The sequence below is a fragment of the Coregonus lavaretus genome, assembly GCF_964263955.1.
Source record: "Coregonus lavaretus genome assembly, chromosome: 30".
NCBI lineage: Eukaryota > Metazoa > Chordata > Actinopteri > Salmoniformes > Salmonidae > Coregonus > Coregonus lavaretus.
In genome coordinates this window covers 2,163,530-2,184,727 of record NC_140017.1, presented here as the reverse complement: position 1 = coordinate 2,184,727, position 21,198 = coordinate 2,163,530, and the positions used below count along the sequence as shown (strand labels likewise).

The 21,198-nt window shown below is 43.1% G+C and overlaps 1 protein-coding gene across 1 annotated transcript in view; it reads left to right on the top strand.

Annotated features, from left to right (window-relative positions):
* Positions 1 to 21,198, top strand: part of LOC311106059 (protein furry homolog) — a gene marked incomplete at its 5' end in the record, with an annotated part of 221,548 nt that overhangs the window by 37,935 nt on the left and 162,415 nt on the right. Inside the window, 9 exons of the mRNA XM_084148346.1 lie at positions 3,835 to 3,921; positions 7,161 to 7,332; positions 7,925 to 8,057; positions 8,379 to 8,486; positions 10,680 to 10,824; positions 10,965 to 11,075; positions 14,845 to 15,018; positions 15,516 to 15,602; positions 16,330 to 16,589. Coding sequence (XP_084004472.1) covers positions 3,835 to 3,921; positions 7,161 to 7,332; positions 7,925 to 8,057; positions 8,379 to 8,486; positions 10,680 to 10,824; positions 10,965 to 11,075; positions 14,845 to 15,018; positions 15,516 to 15,602; positions 16,330 to 16,589 — 1,277 coding nt within the window. The remainder of the gene's footprint in view (positions 1 to 3,834; positions 3,922 to 7,160; positions 7,333 to 7,924; positions 8,058 to 8,378; positions 8,487 to 10,679; positions 10,825 to 10,964; positions 11,076 to 14,844; positions 15,019 to 15,515; positions 15,603 to 16,329; positions 16,590 to 21,198) is intronic.

Sequence of the window (21,198 nt, the reverse complement as noted above, 5' to 3'; positions counted from 1 at the left end):
TGGTTAGGGGAAGGAGGGTTGAGTATGGAAGGGAGAGACAAAGATTCAAACTATCGTAGTTACTTTGGAGACTATGCTCACAGTAATCATAATACTTATGCACCCTAATAACGCTCATTCGGATTAGAAATACAACATGTATTTACGTGTTGCTGTCCTCGATAGTTGAGTTGATGATGTAGGACGTTGGTTTGCCCACCAGAGATTCCAATGTCCTTGGTAGAGTTTCTGGTCGTAGTAGTGGTTAGAATGGATACTTCAGATGTACCAGCAGTTGTCTGAGAGGGATTGTACTTCCCACTTCCTGTCTTTAGTGAAAGTTCTCTAGACGACTATACATGCCAGCTGCAGACTAAAAATGATAAGGTCTAGTGCATTGTCTTCTTCTTCACCTCGTGTAGAGGTTGAGAGTTTCAGAGTTTCTCAACTTCAAACGTGTGGACTAACGTCTAACGTTTTCTGGTCTTTCTAGTCTAACCATTTTGTAATGTGTAGCTTCAGCTTCACGCTTCTTGGTGTTGTAGAGTGTCAACCATTTGCAACATTAGGCTCACGCTTCACGTCTGCTGGTCTAAAGGTTGGTTTGTTTTTCAAGGCTTTTTATGCACTCGGGGTGAAAGGGGCGTTCCATCAAGTTTGTGCTCATCTGGGCGTGGCCACTGACTGAGAACAAATCAATATTGAAAACAATCATCTCATCTAGAATGCTAAAATCACATTGTTATCTTCACAAAAGTATTATTATACTTAATCATTCGTTTTATACAACAAATAGATGCAAACCTCATTACTGGGAAGTGTCCCCCCCCAAGAGATACAGTTATGTTGTTCCACCGTCTTTAATGACATCACAACATAGTAACGAATTTGACATGATTGTTCTTTAAGTCCCCACCAACCATTTCCCACATACTTTTAAGTAGGAATGTTGTTTCATTATCCACTTTTGGATGTTGGAGTTTTGGCGGGAAGACTTCCTTTGTTAACAAAGGGGTCCTTTCTCCCAATACTTCATGGCAAGGAAGAGAAAGTCTCTGCAAGGAATTTATGACCGGTCATAAAACTGGCCCCCAGGAAAGGGGGTGTTCAAACCTTTGCCTAGCAGGAATCTTTGATCCTCAGCCCAAGAGGGCAAGTCATGACAAGGGTTTGAGCATAGCCTGAAAGAAGGGAGGGGCAGTTCCTCTTGCTGCTCCATAGGCAAGTAACGTGGTCTTGTAGTGGATGCGAACTTCAACTGGAAGCCAGTGGTATGTGCAGAGGAGCGGGAAGGTTGAACACCAGGGGGTCTGCAGCATTATGGATAAGTTGCAGGGGTTTGATGGCACAAGCGGAGTGCCCAGCCAACAGCAAGTTGCAGTAGTCCAGACAGGAGGTGACAAGTGCCTGGATTAGGACCTGCGCCGCTTCCTGTGGGAGGTAGGGTCGTACTCCTAACGAGTCACTGCTTGCACAGAATGACAGGGTGTTGTCCAGGTTCACACCAAGGTTCTTTGCACTCTGAGAGGGGGACACTGTGGAGTTCTCAACCATGATGGAGAGGTCTTGGAGCGGGCAAGCCTTCCCCGGGAGGAAGAGCAGCTCTGTCTTATCAATGCTGAGCTTGAGGTGGTGGGCCGACATCCAAACTGAGATATCTGCCAGGCATGCAGAGATGCGTGTCGCCATCTGGAAGTCAGAAGTGGTGAAGGAGAAAAGTAGTTGAGTGTCATCCGTATAGCAACGATAGGAGAGACCATGTGAGGATGTGACAGAGCAGAGTGACTTGGTGTATAGACAGAAGAGGAGAGGGTCTAGAATTGAGTCCTGGGGGACACCAGTAGTGAGAGTATGTGGTGCAGACACAGATCCTCTCCACGTCACCTGGTAGGAGTGGCCTGCCAGGTAGGATGCAATCCAAGTGTGTTTAGAGCCTGAGACGCAGGACCAGCCCTTAGAAAGTGGAGAGGAGGATTTGATGGTTCATGGTGTCGAAGGCAGCGGATAGATGTAGGAGGATGAGAAACTCAGCTTTTGAGAGCCTCTGTGACAGAGATGAGCAGTCTCGGTTGAGTGACCCATCTTGTAGCCTGACTGGTTAGGGTCAAGAAGATCGTTCTGAGAGCGATAATGAGAGAGTTGGTCAGAGACTGCATACCGGTCTGTAGTTTTTGTTGTCAGAGGAGTCGAGTGTTGGTTTCTTGAGGAGGGGCGCGACTTGGGCCATTGTGAAGTCAGAGGGTACTCAGCCAGTGGTCAGGGATGAGCTGATGAGGTAAGTGGGGAATGGGAGAAGGGGATAGTGTCAGGCAGCTGGACCTCTCTAGTCGCAGGATTTCATCTTGAGAGAGAGGAGAAAGAGGTCAAGGCGTTGGGTAGTTCTGTTTGTGTGGGACCAGTGGACTCAATAGGCTGAGTGAATGAGGAGCGGATGTCGTCAACCTTATTTTCAAAGTGGTTGACAGTGTCATCCGCAGAGAGGGAGGGGGAGGGGTGGAGGATTAAGGAGAGAGGAGAAGGTGGAAAAGAGATTCTTAGGGTTAGAGGCAGAAACTTGAAATGTAGAATGATAGAAAAGTGGCTTTAGCAGTGGATACAGAGGAAGAGAAGGTAGAGAGGAGGGAGTGAAAGGATGATAGGTCCTCTGGAAGTTTAGTTTTCCTCCGTTTTCGCTCAGCTGCCTGCAGCCCTGTTCTATTAGCTCGCAAGGAGTCACTCAGCCACGGAGCAGGAGGGGAGGGCCGAGCCAGCCAGGAGGAAAGGGGACAGTGTAAGTCATAGGAAAGGGAGGAGAGTAGGGTGGAAGAGGCAGAATGAGGAGACAGGTGGGAGAAGGATTTAGTGGAAGGGAGAGATGATATGAAGAGAATAGTAGGAGAGAGAGAGCGAAGCTTGCGACGGCGCATCAGCATCTGGGTAGGGGCTGAGTGGCTAGGGTTCGAGGAAAGGGAGACAGAAAGGGAAACAAATTAGTGATCAGAGACCTAGAGGGGGGTTGCAGTGAGATTAGTAGGCGTACAGCCTCTAGTAAAGATGAGGTCAAGCGTATTGCCTGCTTTGTGAGTAGAATGGGACTGGGAAATGGTGAGGTCAAAAGAGGCAAGGAGGGGAAAGAGAGAGTTGGAAAGAAATGAATCGAAGGCAGACGTCGGGAGGTTGAAGTCACCAAGTACGAAGAGCGGTGAGCCATCGACAGGAAATTAGCTTATCAAGGTGTCAAGTTCATTGAGGAACTCTCTAAGGGCACCTGGTGGGCGATAGATGACAACAATATTAAGCTTGACTGGGCAAGTGACAGTGACAGCATGGAATTCAAATGAGGAGATGGACAGGTGAGAGATGGTGAAAAGAGAAAATCTTCACTTAGGAGAAATGAGTAGCCCTGTGCCACCACCTCGACGACCAGATGCTCTCGGACTATGAGAGAACGTAGTCAGATGAAGAGAGAGCAGCTGGAGTTGCAGTGTTCTCTGGGGTGATCCATGTCTCCGTCAGGGCCAAAAAGTAAAGGGACTGAAGTGCAGCATAGGATGAGATAAACTCTGCGTTCTTGGCCGCAGAAAGGCAGTTCCAAACGCTGCCGGAGACCAGGAATTTCACATGGGTTGTGCGCACAGGGTACACTAAATTAGAAGGGTTGCAGCCAAGGGGTGGGGAGCGTCTACAGGGAGAGGAGCGAACAGGTATAGAAAACACACACATAGTTACAAAAGAGCAAAATTATATCTGAAAATAACTAGGAAAGATACTCAAGTGAGAGAGTGGTGTGGATCCTTCCTCTCTGATGTGAATGTGACGATGTGAAAACAGCAACAATATTACAAATCTGTTCTAAACCCTCTTCTTCCACCACAGGAACGACTGGACTTTGCCATGAAAGAGATCATCTTTGACCTTCTGTGTGTTGGAAAACCAGCCAAAGCCTTTAGTCTTAACCCAGAGGTACAGTACACAATTGGCTTTGAATTCCATAATTCTTCAATATTCATTATATAAAATTCAACAACCTTATTTAATGTCACTAGAGACATATTCATGCAGACATGCCTTTGCAGTAATCATTTGGGGTTCACAGCAAAGCTGTGAAACCTAATGTTTTTGTCTGAATTCTTATTATTTAAATGTTCCTTGACTTGGTCAAATAGCTCAAGCATAGATTGGCCTATAGGGGGCACTCTTATAAGAAGTCTCACTTAAACCCTCACATCTGTCGCCCCGTTTGACCTAGAGACTTGGAACTTTGTATGTAGTTGTCTTTCCTCATGCTGAACAAATTTGCCTCAAGGACCTATAATGTCCGTCAGGATAGATTTTCCTCAATTTTGGAAATTATTTACATTTACATTTACGTCATTTAGCAGACGCTCTTATCCAGAGCGACTTACAAATTGGTGCATTCACCCTATAGCCAGTGGGTTAACCACTTTAAAAAAAAAAAAATTTGTGGAAAACCTTTGAAAAAAGTATTCTCATTAACCATACGATCCAAATAACATTTGGTATGTAGGCCCATGGTACATCTCTTAACTTAGTTTGAGAAAAGTTAAGGGATTGGTTAAGAGATGGTTGAGTTATTGAGAAATCAGGAAATCAGATTTTAGGTGTCCATTTAAATCCTTGTAAATGCACTCCACAATGACCTATCAACTTGAAACGTTGTGGGGTTACCAAAGACATTACCATGATGAATGTCTTAAAAAATAAGGAAGCTATTAACAATTCACTTTTTTATTATGCAACACTAATGCTTAAAATAATAATACAAAGTCAGATTCACTCCAGATGTGGTCTTTGCACTCATCACAAAAATAAGGCTGATGCATTCAAAGATGGCCACACTATACCAGTAAATGCATTTTAACACATACGCTAATATGCCAAAATATGCAAAAAAATACTTATTCTCATGAAGCATAAGACCAAATTACACCAATTCGGAATGTAGGCCCATGGTACATCTCTTCACTTAGTTTTGAGAAAAGCTAAGGGATTGGTCAAAAGATGGCTGAGTTATTGACGAGTCAAGAATCTGATTTTACGTGTCCATTTAAACCAAGCCTATCAACTTGGAACTTGTCATTGCTGTCATGGACGTCCCTAAAATGAACCACACTGAATTTCGTATTGATATAAAAAAAAACAAGGAAACTATTAACAACTTATTCTTGGCATATAACGCTAATGCTCAAAATCATCTGCAATTATCTTCTCCTAATGAACCATATGTCAGAATGTGTATTTACATCAGTCTAATGGTTGTTGCATTCAAATATGGCCGCTCTGTTCCAATAGATACTAAATAAATCTTCTTCTCAAGAACCATCAGTCAGATTGACACCAGATGTAGTATATAGACTCAATTAATTAGTCTCTAATGAATTTGAGAATGATTAGTTGCTGCATTCAAAGTCTGCCACACTACACCGCTAGATTGCACCATATCACACCAGGGCTATAAGAACTGAACCGATGGACATGGGCCCATGGAAATTGGTATGTAAACCTTAGTATACAAAACATTAAGAACACCAGCACTTTCCATGACATAGACTGACTAGGTGAATCCCAGTGAAAGCTATGATCCCTTATTAATGTCACTTGTTAAAGCCACATCAATCAGTGTAGATGAAGGGGAGGAGACAGGTTAAAGAAGGATTTTTAAGCCTTGAGACTATTGAGACATGGATTGTGTATGTGTGCCATTCAGAGGTTGACTGGGCAAACAAAATATTTAAGTGCCTTTGAACGGGGTATGGTAGTAGGTGCCAGGTGCACCAGTTTGGGTCAAGAACTGCAACGCTACTGGGTTTTTCACGCTCATCAGTTTCCCGTGTGTACTAAAAATGGTCCACCACCCAAAGGACATCCAGCCAACTTGACAACTGTGGGATATTGGAGTCAACATGGGCCAGCATCCCGGGGGAATGCTTTTGAAACCTTGTAGAGTCCATGCCCTGACTAATTGAGGCTGTTCTGAGGGCAAAATGTGTGGGGTGGGGGGGGGGGGGGGGGGGGGGGGGGGGGGGGCACCACTCAATATTTGGAGGGTGTCCCTAATGTTTGGTATACTCAGTGTATATGTCCTTGTGTGAACATCATAAAGTCATTGCAACCTTAGATGGCTGCACCAGACCAGTTGGTGGTTCTATAGATGCCATTGGCACCAGTGGCATAGGGTACTAGAGCAATAACTATTGATCAAGTGGACTTTGTCTCATGCAAATTAATGTTAGATTTAAATTATATAGATGAACAATGTTAAATATTGTGAAAATAACGCTGTAAATATTTCACAAATCTTAACATAAACCATTGGTCCAATTAACCTCAGAATTGGTATACTGTATAAACTCAATACATGAACACTATAAAAGCCTGACTCGTTGGACCCCCCTTTGTGCCAATGACACGTCTTTTGGACGTCAACATTCTAACAGTCTAATACATACAGTATATTTAATACGCTATTGGAAAAATAATAATTTGGTTGTGTTTATGAAGGTCCTAGGAAACAAAAAACTAACAAATTTTTTTTTGAAAGAACATATTAACATTTTCATTCGTTTTTGTGGCTGTAGGCTATATAATCCATGAGCCAGACCCACAAATGTGGGCCATCGGGCTCACTTGGGCCGACGATGTCTCATAGTGATTTATTTTAATTTTACATTTTAGTCATTTAGCAGACGCTCTTATCCAGAGCGACTTACAGTTAGTGAGTGCATACATTTTCATACTGGTCCCTGTGGGAATCGAACCCACAAGCCTGGCGTTGCAAGCGCCATGCTCTACCAACTGAGCTACACGGGACTATAAGGATTTTATGTCCCTAGAGTTGTGAAAATGTGTTATACAGGAATGGTAGCTTGGTAGCTTTCTGTGTGTTATCACCAGCGGCGCCACTTTGGTTTTAGAAGTGGCGGGACATTACCTGGGGTCCTTTCTGTCACCCTGTGAACAGATCCCTGTTCATTTCTGCTTGCAGCTATATTTTCTAAATTGCACTGCCATTTTTTTAAAGCAGAACTGCATTGAACACACTGAACAACATAACAGCTTCAGAATAACAAGAAATGTAAAAATAATTTCCTGTAAAAGGACAATACATGTAATCAATCAATCAAATCAGCCATGATATCATGACAATTAACACAGCATTCCAGTGTGTGTCTTTTGTCCAGAGAATGAATATAGGCCTGAGAGCGTTCCTGGTGATAGCTGACAAGCTGCAGCAGAAGGATGAGGAGCCGCCCATGCCCAACACAGGAACCACGCTGCCCTCGGGCAACACACTCAGGGTAAAGAAGACTTACCTGAGCAAAACCCTGACCGATGACGAAGCCAAGGTCATAGGTGGGTCACCAGGTGGACTATCTACTTTTCTTATATGTTGTGGATGTGTGGATGGATGTGTGGGTTGGTGGATAGATAAATGGATGGATGGATGATGGATGGATGTGTGGGTTGGTGGATAGATAAATGGATGGATGGATGGATGATGGATGGATGTGTGGGTTGGTGGATAGATAAATGGATGGATGGATGGATGATGGATGGATGTGTGGGTTGGTGGATAGATAAATTGATGGATGGATGGATGGATGGATGATGGATGGATGTGTGGGTTGGTGGATAGATAAATGGATGGATGGATGGATGGATGGATGGATGGATGGATGGATGGATGGATGGATGGATGGATGGATGGATGATGGATGGATGTGTGGGTTGGTGGATAGATAAATGGATGGATGATGGATGGATGGATGGATGGATGGATGGATGGATGGATGGATGGATGGATGGCTGAATGGCAGAATTAATTACTAGAATTGTTGTACTGGAATAAAAGCTTGTGATGTTCACCATGCACCTTCCCATGTAAGTATGTCCCTATATGAATAGATCCTGAAACGTAATGATGTGTTCTTCCCCTGTGCTGTAGGTATGTCCCTGTACTACTCCCAGGTGAGGAAGGCCATAGACAACAGCCTGAGACACCTGGACAAGGAGGTGGGCCGATGCTTGATGATGACCAACGTCCAGATGCTCAACAAAGAGCCTGAGGACATGATCACGTACGTGTGCTACTCAGTTAGGGTTTAAATTTACAGAAACTTTCCCAAAGTTCCCAGCTCTCCAGAGTCCTAAGACTGGGAATCCTCCAAGTTTCAACCTGGATTGGCCAGGAAAAAGGTTTCCCATTTAGATCATGTGGTCAGGAAAAAGTAAAACTAAAGGCCCTACTCTTGATGTACCTTGATTTAGCAGTTGTCACAAATGTTTTTGTTTTTCTGTATGTCATTATTTGGGGGCATTTCACATTGCATACCTAATGACAAACTGAAAGCCAGGCAGTTGTGCTGTTGACCTGATCTTGACGTTGTCTCGTTTGTCAGAGGAGAGAGGAAGCCGAAGATCGACTTGTTCAGGACGTGTGTGGCTGCCATCCCTCGCGTCCTGCCGGACGGCATGTCCAAGCCCGAACTCATAGACCTGCTGTCTCGGTGAATGTGTGTGTGTGTCGTGCGTGTGTGTGTGCATGCATGTATGTGTGTGTTTATCTGCCTGTGTGTGTGTGTGTGTGTGTGTGCATATGTGCAGGAAAACCATTGTAATTAATGGGCCAATCCATCAGGTTTCCCGAAACCTCAGTAACACGATCCTGCAGAGGCCTGCTGTTGGATATTTGACCAGGGCATTCAGATAATTAGGTGACATTTCTCATGCTGAACCCACTTAAGACCAGAAACCATTCCTATCTTACCTGACTTGAAAAACTACCATAAACCTCATTATATTCTGGCAGCGTGATTTCATTTGAAACTTTTCTTCAACAATGTGTTATAAGGAGGCAATTATTTAAAGCTAGAATCCTTAATTGAAACAGTAACAAAGTGTTCACCCCACCTGTGTTTTGGTAAAAAGCTGAGGGATGGGCCTGGAGAAATGTAATCACTCTCAAATTCATAGACAGAGCTATGGATGCAAGGACTGACCATCCATTATAATCAAAATCATAGTTTAAACCATGTTTTGAGGCTATATAGTGTTTGTTTACATTGTTTACAAACATCAAAATAAACAAGCTTATATTTTGGGTTCTGATGGGGTACGACAGTTGAACTAAGCTCATTAGGCATTTATAAGTTATATTATTCAAGAATCAATGGGTATATGTCATTTATTTATACAGTGCCTTCGGAAAGTACTCAGACCCCTTGACTTTTTCCACATTATTGTAAAATTGATTTTTTTTTTACCCTCAGTAATCTACACACAATAACCCATAATGACGAAGCAAAAACAGGTTTTAGATTTTTTTGCAAATGTATTAAAAATAAAAAACAGATATCTTATTTACATAAGTATTCAGACCCTTTGCTATGAGACTCGACAATTGAGCTCAGGTGCATCCTGTTTCCATTGATCATCCTTGATGTTTCTACAACTAGATTAGAGTCCACCTGTGGTAAATTCAATTGATTGGACATGATTTGGAAAGGCACACACCTGTCTATATAAGGTCCCACAGTTGATAGTGCATGTCAGAGCAAAAGTTCGAAGGAATTGTCCGTAGAGCTCCGAGACAGGATTGTGTCGATGCACAGATCTGGGGAAGGGTGGCAAAATATTTCTGCAGCATTGAAAGTCCCCAAGAACACAGTGGCCTCCATCATTCTTAAATGGAAAAAGTTTAGAACCACCAAGACTCTTCTTAGAGCTGGCCGCCCAGACAAACTGAGCCGGGGGAGAAGGACCTTTGTCAGGGAGGTGACCAAGAACCCGATGGTCACGCTGACAGAGCTCTGTAGAGATGTGAGAACCTACCAGAAGGACAACCATCTCTGCAGCACTCCACCAATCAGGCCTTTATGGTAGTGGCCTGACGGAAGCCACTCCTCAGTAAAAGGCACATGACCGCCCACTTGGAGTTTGCCAAAAGGCACCTAAAGACTCTCAGACCATGAGAAACAAGATTCTCTGGTCTGATGAAACCAAGATTGAACTCTTTGGCCTGAATGCAAAGCGTCACGTCTGGAGGAAACCTTGCACCATCCATACGATGAAGAATGGTGGTGGCAGCATCATGCTGGGGGGGATTTTTTTTCAGCAGCAGGGACTGGGAGACTAGTCAGGATCGAGGCAAAGATGAATGGAGCAAAGTACAGAGAGATCCTTGATGAAAACCTGCTCCAGAGCTAACAGGACCTCAACAGGACAATGAACCCTCAGCACACAGCCAAGACAACGCAGGAGTGGCTTTGGGACAAGTCTCTTGAATGTCCTTGAGTGGCCCAGCCAGAGCCCGGAGTTGAACCCGATCGAACATCTCTGGAGAGACCTGAAAAGAGCTGTGCAGCAACGCTCCCCATCCAACCTGACAGAGCTTGAGAGGATCTGCAGAGAAGAATAGGAGAAACTCCCCAGATACAGGTGTGCCAAGCTTGTAGCGTCATACCCAAAAAGACTCAAGGCTGTAATCGCTGCCAAAGGTGCTTCAACAAAGTTCTGAGTAAAGGTTCTGAATACTTATGTAAATGTGATATTTCCGTTTTTTATTTTTAATACATTTGCAAATATTTCTACAAACCTGTTTTTGTTTGTCCAAATATTGATGTAGCAATTAAGGATTTCAGCTTTAAGTACAGTTTAGTAAACTTTAAAAACGCACCTTGTGTGTGTTATTTTTCTCCCAGGTTGACCATTCACATGGACGACGAGCTACGCCTCATAGCCCAGAACTCCCTCCAGAGTTTACTGGTGGACTTCCCTGAGTGGCGTGATGACGTCCTGTTTGGCTTCATCAACTTCCTGTTGCGGGAGGTTCAGGACAGCCACCAGGTACAGATGGATGGATGGATGGACGGATGGATGGGTTAATGTATAGACGGCTGGATGGAACTATGATGAGTTGATTGTTGGCTTGATGAGTTGATTTCTTGATTGATGGATGGATTGATTGACTAATTGATTGATTGCAGGCCCTACTGGACACCTCCCTCAGGCTGCTGCTCCAGCTGTTGACCCAGTGGAGACAGGCTCTGTCAGCCCCAGAGAAGGGCTGCGACACGGCCAAGATACGCACTGCAGAGGTACAGTAAACAGAGATAGGCTGTCTAACATTTCCTTATTACTCTTACAGTGGAGATATAGGCTGTGATGTGTAATGCGTAGCTACATTAGGTGCCTGTATGTTTTATGTAGTTTTGAGCAATTCGGTTTTTAAACAACACATTTACCGATGTCGGTTCAATTATTTGAATTCCATTTTATTTCGTTTTTTTCTGTGAGCTCGATGTGCAGTTTATGTAGAGATAAATCAGATTAAGCCTGTACTGTGCATTGTAGTAGGGAGTTGTAGTTTCCAACAGGACAATATTCTACACAGTTTAGCACAGAAAATGTAGTACTTAATTACAATGACCATAATCCATTGCATGCCCGCTTAAACTTGTCCAGTCTGTGCGGAGCTGACACAGATGCCACGTTCAAAACAACTGGGAACTCTGAAAAAGATTAGATCAAATCATGACGTCAGTGATCTTCAGGTCGGAAGGTCGGAGCTCTAGAAATAGGCCCGAGTTCCCAAGTTGGAATTCCGAGTTGGATGACCGTTCAAATCGATTTTTCCCAGTCGGAGCTCAATGTTTTCAGAGTTCCCAGTTTTGAACGCACTGAAGTTGGAAGTCGGAGAGTTGCCAGTTCCCAGTTGTTTTGAATGCAGCAAGAGACTGACAGAAGATTACATGGGGATAGAAAACAGTGGCTTCACAAGCCTGAAAATACCTGATCTAAGTGATTGATAGTTGGTATTCAGCAGTCATAAAAGTCTGCCTTATTTACTTTGAAGAACTACTAAAATAGTGATGTTGTCAGACAGCATAGGCAGCTGCTCTATAGAGATGAGATGATGACTTGGAATTAAATAATAAAGTCATCAAATAAAACAAATATTTTATTAATGTAATGTGAATAAATGATGGTTAATAAGTGATAAGCAGTAATGGGCAGTCACTACCATCATGGGACTTTTATTAATTGTTTTATTCTGTGTTAGGGACAGATTGAAATGTACTGTGGGGGAGGGGTTGTCCCAAATAGGGGAGGGTTGTCAAACTTTTTTTGTTGTTGCTTTGGGGAGGGTTGTGTGTTTTATGGGGGAGGGGCCTATGATATGAGGGCAGTGCGCCTCGGCGCTACAACTGACTCCGACAGTTGAACTTGAGGTGAGGAAGACTATTTCAGGCCTACCAGAGTTACTCCTATAATCGAACAATATAATGCTTATCTTTATACAAAATATTCGGATCAACTTCCTTCTGTCCGTCTGTATAGCAGATGCAGTAGCCATCTGACATAAAGAAATGCATGTCGGTGTCGTAGCATGCCACCGGCATATCTCTATCTCTCTGGGGTTAGGCCTAAGCTTCTCTTCCTTTTATTTAGGCTATACAGTGCTTTCAGAAAGTATTCAGACCCCTTGACTTTTTCCACCTTGTTGTTGTTACAGCCTTATTCTAAAATGGATTAATAAATTTTTTCCCTCATCAATCTACACACAATATCCCATAATGACAATGTGAAAACTGGTTTTTAGAAATGTTTGCAAATGTATAAAAAATAAAATACAGAAATACCTTATTTACATAAGTATTCAGACCCTTTGCTATGAGACTCGAAATTGAGTTCAGGTGCATCCTGTTTCCATTAAGCATCCTTCTACAACTTGATTGAAGTCCACCTGTGGTAAATTCAATTGATTTGACATGATTTGGAAAGGCACACACCTGTCTATATAAAGTCCCACAGTTGACAGTGCACGTCAGAGCAAAAACCAAGCCATGAGGTCGAAGGAATTGTCCATAGAGCTCCGAGACCGGATTGTGTCGAGGCACAGATCTGGGGAAAGGTACCAAAAAATTGCTGCAGCATTGAAGGTCTCCAAGAACACAGTGGCCTCCATCATTCTTAAATGAAAGAAGTTTGGAATCACCAAGACGCTTCCTAGAGCTTGCCGACCGGCCAAACTGAGCAATCGGGGGAGAAGGGCCTTGTTTATTTTATTAATTTTTTATACATTTGCAAAACAATCTAAAAACTTGTTTTTGCTTTGTCATTATGGGGTATTGTGTGTAGATTGAGGGGAAAAAACAATTTAATCAATTTTAGAATAAGGCTGTAACGTAACAAAATGTGGGAAAAGTCAAGGGGTCTGAATACATTCCGAATGCACTGTAAATATATATTCATTAAAATATTAATATCATTCAGTGGACGCCTAAGACTTTGCTTGCTATGCCATGATAAATGTAGTGCTAAAATCTCTGACAGCTGAACTGTGATTTGGACAGTTATTGTTTTAGGAAAGTAGCCTAAAAACCCCCAAAATAGGCTATAAAGTTTTGAATATGCTACACATCGAAACACAAGGAATAGTGTTTTTGTAATTTGTAATAGGCTGTTTGTTTTTAAGGACATGTAAATGTGGCTCATTTGTCCAACATCCCTCGTTTATTGATGGTGCTGGCTGAGCCAGGTTGGATTTGAATGCATATGGATGACGTTACATTTCTCAAATGTCCGATAATTGAAAAATCTTCCCTGTCCGGCCCCAGATTTTCCTAAAGGAAACTCTGAAATGGCATATTGTTTTTATGAAGATTTTAGAATAGTCACATGAAAATCTGTCCCAATTGGATGGAAACCTAGCTATAGACACCCTAAAGGCAAGTGAGCTAGTCCAGTGTCACTTTGATTATGCCTGCACATCATGGTTCACCGGCAGCCCCAAATATCTAAAGAATAAGCTACCAGACAAACAAGCTTGTAAGAATTGTACTTAAACTCCCCCCTCAAACTCATCTGGAGGTTGAGCATTGTTTCGTCTCTATCTATGTAATGTGTCTGTATCTATGTAATTGTATTTGAATTTATGTTTTTAAAACATAGGGACCACAATGGAAATAAGTCCCCGACTTTATTGTGCAATCCCGGTCACTTAAAAAAATCTTTGTGTATATACAGTACCAGTAAAAAGTTTGGACACACCTACTCGCTCAAGGATTTTTCTTTATTTTTACTATTTTCTACATTGTAGAATAATAGTGAAGACATCAAAACTATGAAATAACACATATGGAATCATGTAGTAACCAAAAAAGTGTTAAACAAATCAAAATATATTTTATATTTGAGATTCTTCAAAGTAGCCACCCTTTGCCTTGATGACATCTGTGGTAAACAAGACCGAGCTTTTGCTGGTAATGCCGTAGTGATAAGAAGATCCGCCGACACTGTACTCTGTTTTCAAAGGTTTATTATAACAAAGGTTCCAGCATCGGAATTTGACAGATTCTGCAGATATCTGTGAGACAGCACAGCCAATCAGTAATTTGCTATTCTCCCCTTCTATTGTTCAAGACATGATTTTATATAATTTATGACGTAATATGGTGTGATCCTAAAAACCAATCCCTGGTCTTTTCTACCTTACTCCCCATATCATCTTTCCATAAGTAATGATTTCCAGATGTTTCCAGCACTGTAGAATAGAGTTACATCATTTTGCCACATCAGCAAAATCTTAGAGCCAAGTTCCCTCTATCACACTTAAGACACTACACATCTTTGCACACTCTTGTGCAAAGAAAACGAAATCGAAAACCATGATTATTTTTTTTAATGAATGAACCGAAACCGAACCGACCTTAAAAATTGTTCAGCACCAGTTTTACATAAGGGCATGGTTTCTGTTTTTTCAGAAAGGAATCAAAAGGAGTGTCTAGTTTTGTTGTGAGTACGCCATACTCTTCTATTGAGGTGTTGTTGTTTGAGCCTGTGTCCTCTGTGTTGATGTTGCAGTCGGGCTCCAGCCACCGCATGTTGGTGGATCACGGTACCCACTCCATGGTGCTGCACGCCGTCGAGGGGCTGGCCTTGCTGCTGCTCTGCTCCTGTCAGCTCGCCACGCGCAAACTGGCCGTGGCCATCCTCAGGGAGATCCGCTGCCTGTTCTTCGCCATCGGACAGGCTGAGGTAAGGGGGAGGGTGAGATTGGGTTAAAATCGCCGGGCTGTTATTGTAAAAGATGGAGAACCATAGAAACCACCACAACACATCCAAAAGGCTATTTTCTAACCTTTGATGCAGTGTGGTTCTGATTAACCTACCTGGTTGACTTACAGGCTACACTGGACGCGTAACTTTTGCAGAGCATGAGACACTCCCATTCATTTCACGAGAGGTTTGCACTGCTCACCATAAAATGTCAAGCTATGTTTTTTTTTCTCAAGAATTCAATGCACGGCTCACACCCCAGAGCACTTGATAAAGTGGATGCTCTCTGCTCAGGCCTGCAACAAGTTACAGGTCTAATGTAGGCTAACAGCTAAAAACCGACTGTTTTCCCGAAGCCCCAGTGTAGCTCCCCAGTCAAGCTGACTAACTGGAAAGTTAACCAGTAAATTGTATGCTGGTTACAGAGTATTGGACCAGAGTTGATTGAACATGGTGGATTCTGTGTTACCTTACAGGATGATGACAAACCCATGATAGAGGTCATGGACCAGCTGAGCCTGGTGGTTCTGGACAGTTTTGTCCATGTGGCAGTGTCGGACACGGTGAGCGTTTCTCTCTGTTGCACTCTGTGTGTGTGTATGTGTGAGGGAGAACGGAGGCGGAGGGTTTGGGTGGAGGGAGAGAGGGGAGACTGAAGGCGTCAGTGTGTACTCAGACAGTATAGCTTCTGTGCAAGTCTGGCTGCATTCCGCTCGCCTAAGTAATCCACTTATTTTAGGTTCAATTTCTGGCATTTCATAACTTTGTAATCACTGTGCCATGACTCAATCTCCAGACATTCAGGATGGGTATTGCAGCCCTGTCTGCTCCACATACTGTCATCAAGTGATCTGGTTAGCTTCCATTGATCACCGTGGTCCTCTGTAGCTCAGCTGGTAGAGCACGGCGCTTATAACGCCAAGGTAGTGGGTTCGATCCCCGGGACCACCCATACACAAAAAAAAAATGTATGCACGCATGACTGTAAGTCGCTTTGGATAAAAGCGTCTGCTAAATGGCATATTATTATTACCTTAGTTATCTGTATGAAGAATCTGCTTCACTGATCATATAATTGTGGATGGCAGTACTAGCCTGGTTCTAGAACTGCAATTGTAATTCTAATTGAACAACCCCCAAAAAATTGCATTCATTTTTTATGATTTCTCAATAAACAGTCCATAGCCTTTAATTGTAATTGAAGATAATTTCCTGAATTGACTGAAACCTCTAACCCTTGAACTCTAACCCCTGACCCTACTGTCTCCCAATCCCAAAACTCCTTTTTAGGCCACTCTTCCGTTGACCCACCAAGTAGACCTGCAATGGCTGGTGGAGTGGAACTCCATTCTGGTCAACAGCCACTATGACATCCGGAGCCCGTCCCACGTGTGGATCTTTGCCCAGTCGGTCAAGGACCCCTGGGTCCTTTGTCTCTACAGCCTGCTGCATCAGGACCACCTGCCCAAACACTGCCCCACCGCCCTTAGCTACACCTGGTCCTACGCCTTCACGCGCATGCAGCTGCTCATGCCCCTGGTGGACCCCACGTGAGTACTGATGAATTCTATTGCTGATTGAATCTTGATCTTTATTGTTTCCAACCCAAGCCAACCTGACACAACCCCATGTTGGATTTGATTTATTGTACAGATTGAGTACAGTACAGCCCCAGAGGATGACAAGTCAGAGTATTGTACAAAAGTGTATTTTACAATGTGTATCTTGATGTAAGATAATCCATAAAAATAAAATGGACAGCACTCTAAGGGGCGGTTTCCCAGAAACAGAGTAGGCCTAGTCCTGGGCCCTTATCCACAAAGCATCTCAGAAAAGGTTCTTAAAACCTGTTTTTAGATTTTAAAAAACTTTTAGGAGGATGTGAAGACATTGCCCAGACAATCCTTGAGCCAGGAGTAAAATAAACGGATAAAAGTTTATCTCAGCTGGTAATCACGACAGTTTGAGGTACTGCAAAGGAAAGGTGGGGATGACGCTCATTGACATTGTTGCAAATTATGGGGAATAACCAATCGTTATGAGGCATCGGCAGCTGTGAACTCTATATCACTCTTCAGACAACCACGGTGAATGTGACTACATCAAATGTTGCCATGGTAAAACTTTTGATTTAACTTTGCCAACTCTTAATTCTTGCCGAATATGTTGGAAGCATAACCCTTTTTTTTGTACAAATTCAGATAAAAAAATAATAATGTGATAGGCATATTGCACTGAATCATACAGTATGATGGTTGTTAAACACAGAATTTTGATAAATTACCGTTATATCAACACATTTGCATTAGGCGAGAATGGTCAATATCAGGGGATATCTTTATCTACACTATAAATACAAAAGTATGTGGACACCCCTTCAAATTAGTATATTCGGCTATTTCAGCCACACCTGTTACTGACAGGTGTATAAAATTGAGCACACAGCCATGCAATCTCCATAGACAAACTTTGGCAGTAGAATAGCCTTACTGAAGAGCTCAGTGACTTTCAACGTGGCACCATCATAGGATGCAATCTTTCCAAAAAGTCAGTTCATCAAATTTCTGCCCTGCTAGAGCTGCCCCGGTCAACTGTAAGTGCTGTTATTGTGAAGTAGAAAGTCTAGGAGCAACAACGGCTCAGCCACAAAGTGGTAGGACACACAAGCTCAAAGAATGGGACCGCCGAGTGCTGAAGCACTTGGCACGTAAAAATCATCTGTCCTCGGTTGCAACACTCACTACCGAGTTGGAAGCAACGTCAGCACAAGAACTGTTCGAGTGCTGAAACGCGTACAGTGCCTTGCAAAAGTATTCATCCCCCTTGGCGTTTTTCCTATTTTGTTGCATTACAACCTGTGATTTAAATGTATTTCTATTTGCATTTCATGTAATGGACATACACAACATAGTCCAAATTGGTGAAGTGAAATGAAAAAAATAACTTGTTTCAAAAAAATTAATGACGGAAAAGTGGTGCGTGCATATGTATTCACCCCCTTTGCTATGAAGCCCCTAAATAAGATCTGGTGCAACCAATTACCTTAAGAAGTCACATAATTAGTTAAATAAAGTCCACCTGTGTGCAATCTAAGTGTCACATGATCTCAGTATATATATACCTGTTCTGAAAGGCCCCCCAGAGTCTGCAACTCCACTAAGCAAGGGACACCACCAAGCAAGCGGCACCATGAAGAGCAAGGAGCTCTCCAAATAGGTCAGGGACAAAGTTGTGGAGAAGTACAGATCAGGGTTGGGTTATAAAAAAATATCAGAAACTTTGAACATCCCTTTTAAATCCATTCAAAAAATGTTTTGAAAGAATATGGCACCACAACAAACCTGCCAAGAGAGTGCCGCCCACCAAAACTCACGGACCAGGCAAGGAGGGCATTAATCAGAGAGGCAACAAAGAGACCAAAGATAACCCTGAAGGAGCTGCAAAGCTCCACAGCGGAGATTGGAGCATCTGTCCATAGGACCACTTTAATCCGTGCACTCCACAGAGCTGGGCTTTATGGAAGAGTGGCCAGAAAAAAGCCATTGCTTAAAGAAAAAAATAAGCAAACACGTTTGGTGTTCGCCAAAAGGCATGTGGGAGACTCCCCAAACATATGGAAGAAGGTACTCTGGTCAGATGAGACTAAAATCTAGCTTTTTGGCCATCAAGGAAAACGCTTTGTCTGGCACAAATCCAACACCTCTCATCACCCCGAGAACACCATCCCCACAGTGAAGCATGGTGGTGGCAGCATCATGCTGTGGGGATGTTTTTCATCGGCAGGGACTGGGAAACTGGTCAGAATTGAAGGAATGATGGATGGCGCTAAATACAGGGAAATTCTTGAGGGAAACCTGTTTCAGTCTTCCAGAGATTTGAGACTGGGAAGGAGGTACACCTTCCAGCAGGACAATGATCCTAAGCATACTGCTAAAGCAACACTCGAGTGGTTTAAGGGGAAATATTTAAATGTCTTGGAATGGCCTAGTCAAGCCCAGACCTCAATCCAATTGAGAATCTGTGGTATGACTTAAACATTGCTGTACACCAGTGGAACCCATCCAACTTGAAGGAACTGGAGCAGTTTTGCCTTGAAGAATGGACGAAAATCCCAGTGGCTAGATGTGCCAAGCTTATAGAGACATACTCCAAGAGACTTGCAGCTGTAATTGCTGCAAAAGGTGGCTCTACAAAGTATTGTTTTTTTGTCTTATTTCTTGTTTGTTTCACAATAAAACATATTTTACATCTTCAAAGTGGTAGGCATGTTGTGTAAATCAAATGATACAAACCCCCCCAAAATCCATTTTAATTCCAGGTTGTAAGGCAAAAAAAAATGAAAAATGCCAAGGGGGGTGAATACTTTCGCAAGCCACTGTATATGCGTGGAGGCCTGGAGATGCTAAACGTGTCTGTTATTTAACGGTAAATTATCCTTGAGACCGACAGTCTTTTGCATGACAATAACCGGCTGACCAAATTTCATGACCACCCCACAGCACTAGGGGTTTCCATAATAACTTGTGTGATAGTTACATGCCTCCCATTCCACACACACTCTCTCTCTCATTTTTAAGTAATTAATTTGCATTTTATTGCATGACATAAGTTTTTGATACATCAGAAAAGCAGAACTTAATATTTGGAACAGAAACCTTTGTTTGCAATTACAGAGATCATACATTTCCTGTAGGTCTTGACCAGGTTTGCATACACTGCAGCAGGGATTTTGGCCCACTCCTCCATACAGACCTTCTCCAGATCCTTCAGGTTTCGGGGCTGTCGCTGGGCAATACGGACTTTCAGCTCCCTCCAAAGATGTTCTATTGGGTTCAGGTCTGGAGACTGGCTAGGCCACTCCAGGACCTTGAGATGCTTCTTACGGAGCCACTCCTTAGTTGCCCTGGCTGTGTGTTTCGGGTCGTTGTCATGCTGGAAGACCCAGCCACGACCCATCTTCAATGCTCTTACTGAGGGAAGGAAGTTGTTGGCCAAGATCTCGCGATACATGGCCCCATCCAGCCTCTCCTCAATACGGTGCAGTCGTCCTGTCCCCTTTGCAGAAAAGCATCCCCAAAAATGATGTTTCCACCTCCATGCTTCACGGTTGGGATGATGTTCTTTGGGTTGTACTCATCCTTCTTCTTCCTCCAAAAACGGCGAGTGGAGTTTAGACCAAAAAGCTCTATTTTTGTCTCATCAGACCACATTACCTTCTCCCATTCCTCCTCTGGATCATCCAGATGGTCATTGGCAAACTTCAGACGGGCCTGGACATGCGCTGGCTTGAGCAGGGGGACCTTGCGTGCGCTGCAGGATTTTAATCCATGACGGCGTAGTGTGTTACTAACGGTTTTCTTTGAGACTGTGGTCCCAGCTCTCTTCAGGTCATTGACCAGGTCCTGCCGTGTAGTTCTGGGCTGATCCCTCACCTTCCTCATGATCATTGATGCCCCACGAGGTGAGATCTTGCATGGAGCCCCAGACCGAGGGTGATTGACCGTCACCTTGAACTTCTTCCATTTTCTAATAATTGCGCCAACAGTTGTTGCCTTCTCACCAAGCTGCTTGCCTATTGTCCTGTAGCCCATCCCAGCCTTGTGCAGGTCTACAATTTTATCCCTGATGTCCTTACACAGCTCTCTGGTCTTGGCCATTGTGGAGAGGTTGGAGTCTGTTTGATTGAGTGTGTGGACAGGTGTCTTTTATACAGGTAACGAGTTCAAACAGGTGCAGTTAATACAGGTAATGAGTGGAGAACAGGAGGGCTTCTTAAAGAAAAACGAACAGGTCTGTGAGAGCCGGAATTCTTACTGGTTGGTAGGTGATCAAATACTTATGTCATGCAATAAAATGCAAATTAATTACTTAAAAATCATACAATGTGATTTTCTGGATTTTTGTTTTAGATTCCGTCTCTGATAGTTGAAGTGTACATATGATAAAAATTACAGACCTCTACATGCTTTGTAAGTAGGAAAACCTGCAAAATCGGCAGTGTATCAAACACTTGTTCTCCCCGCTGTACACACATACATACACACACACACACACACACAATCAAAATCATAATCATTTAATGAAGCCCTTAGTGGCCAGATTGTTTCTCTTTTCATTGTGTGCATATACAGTGGGGGAAAAAAGTATTTAGTCAGCCAC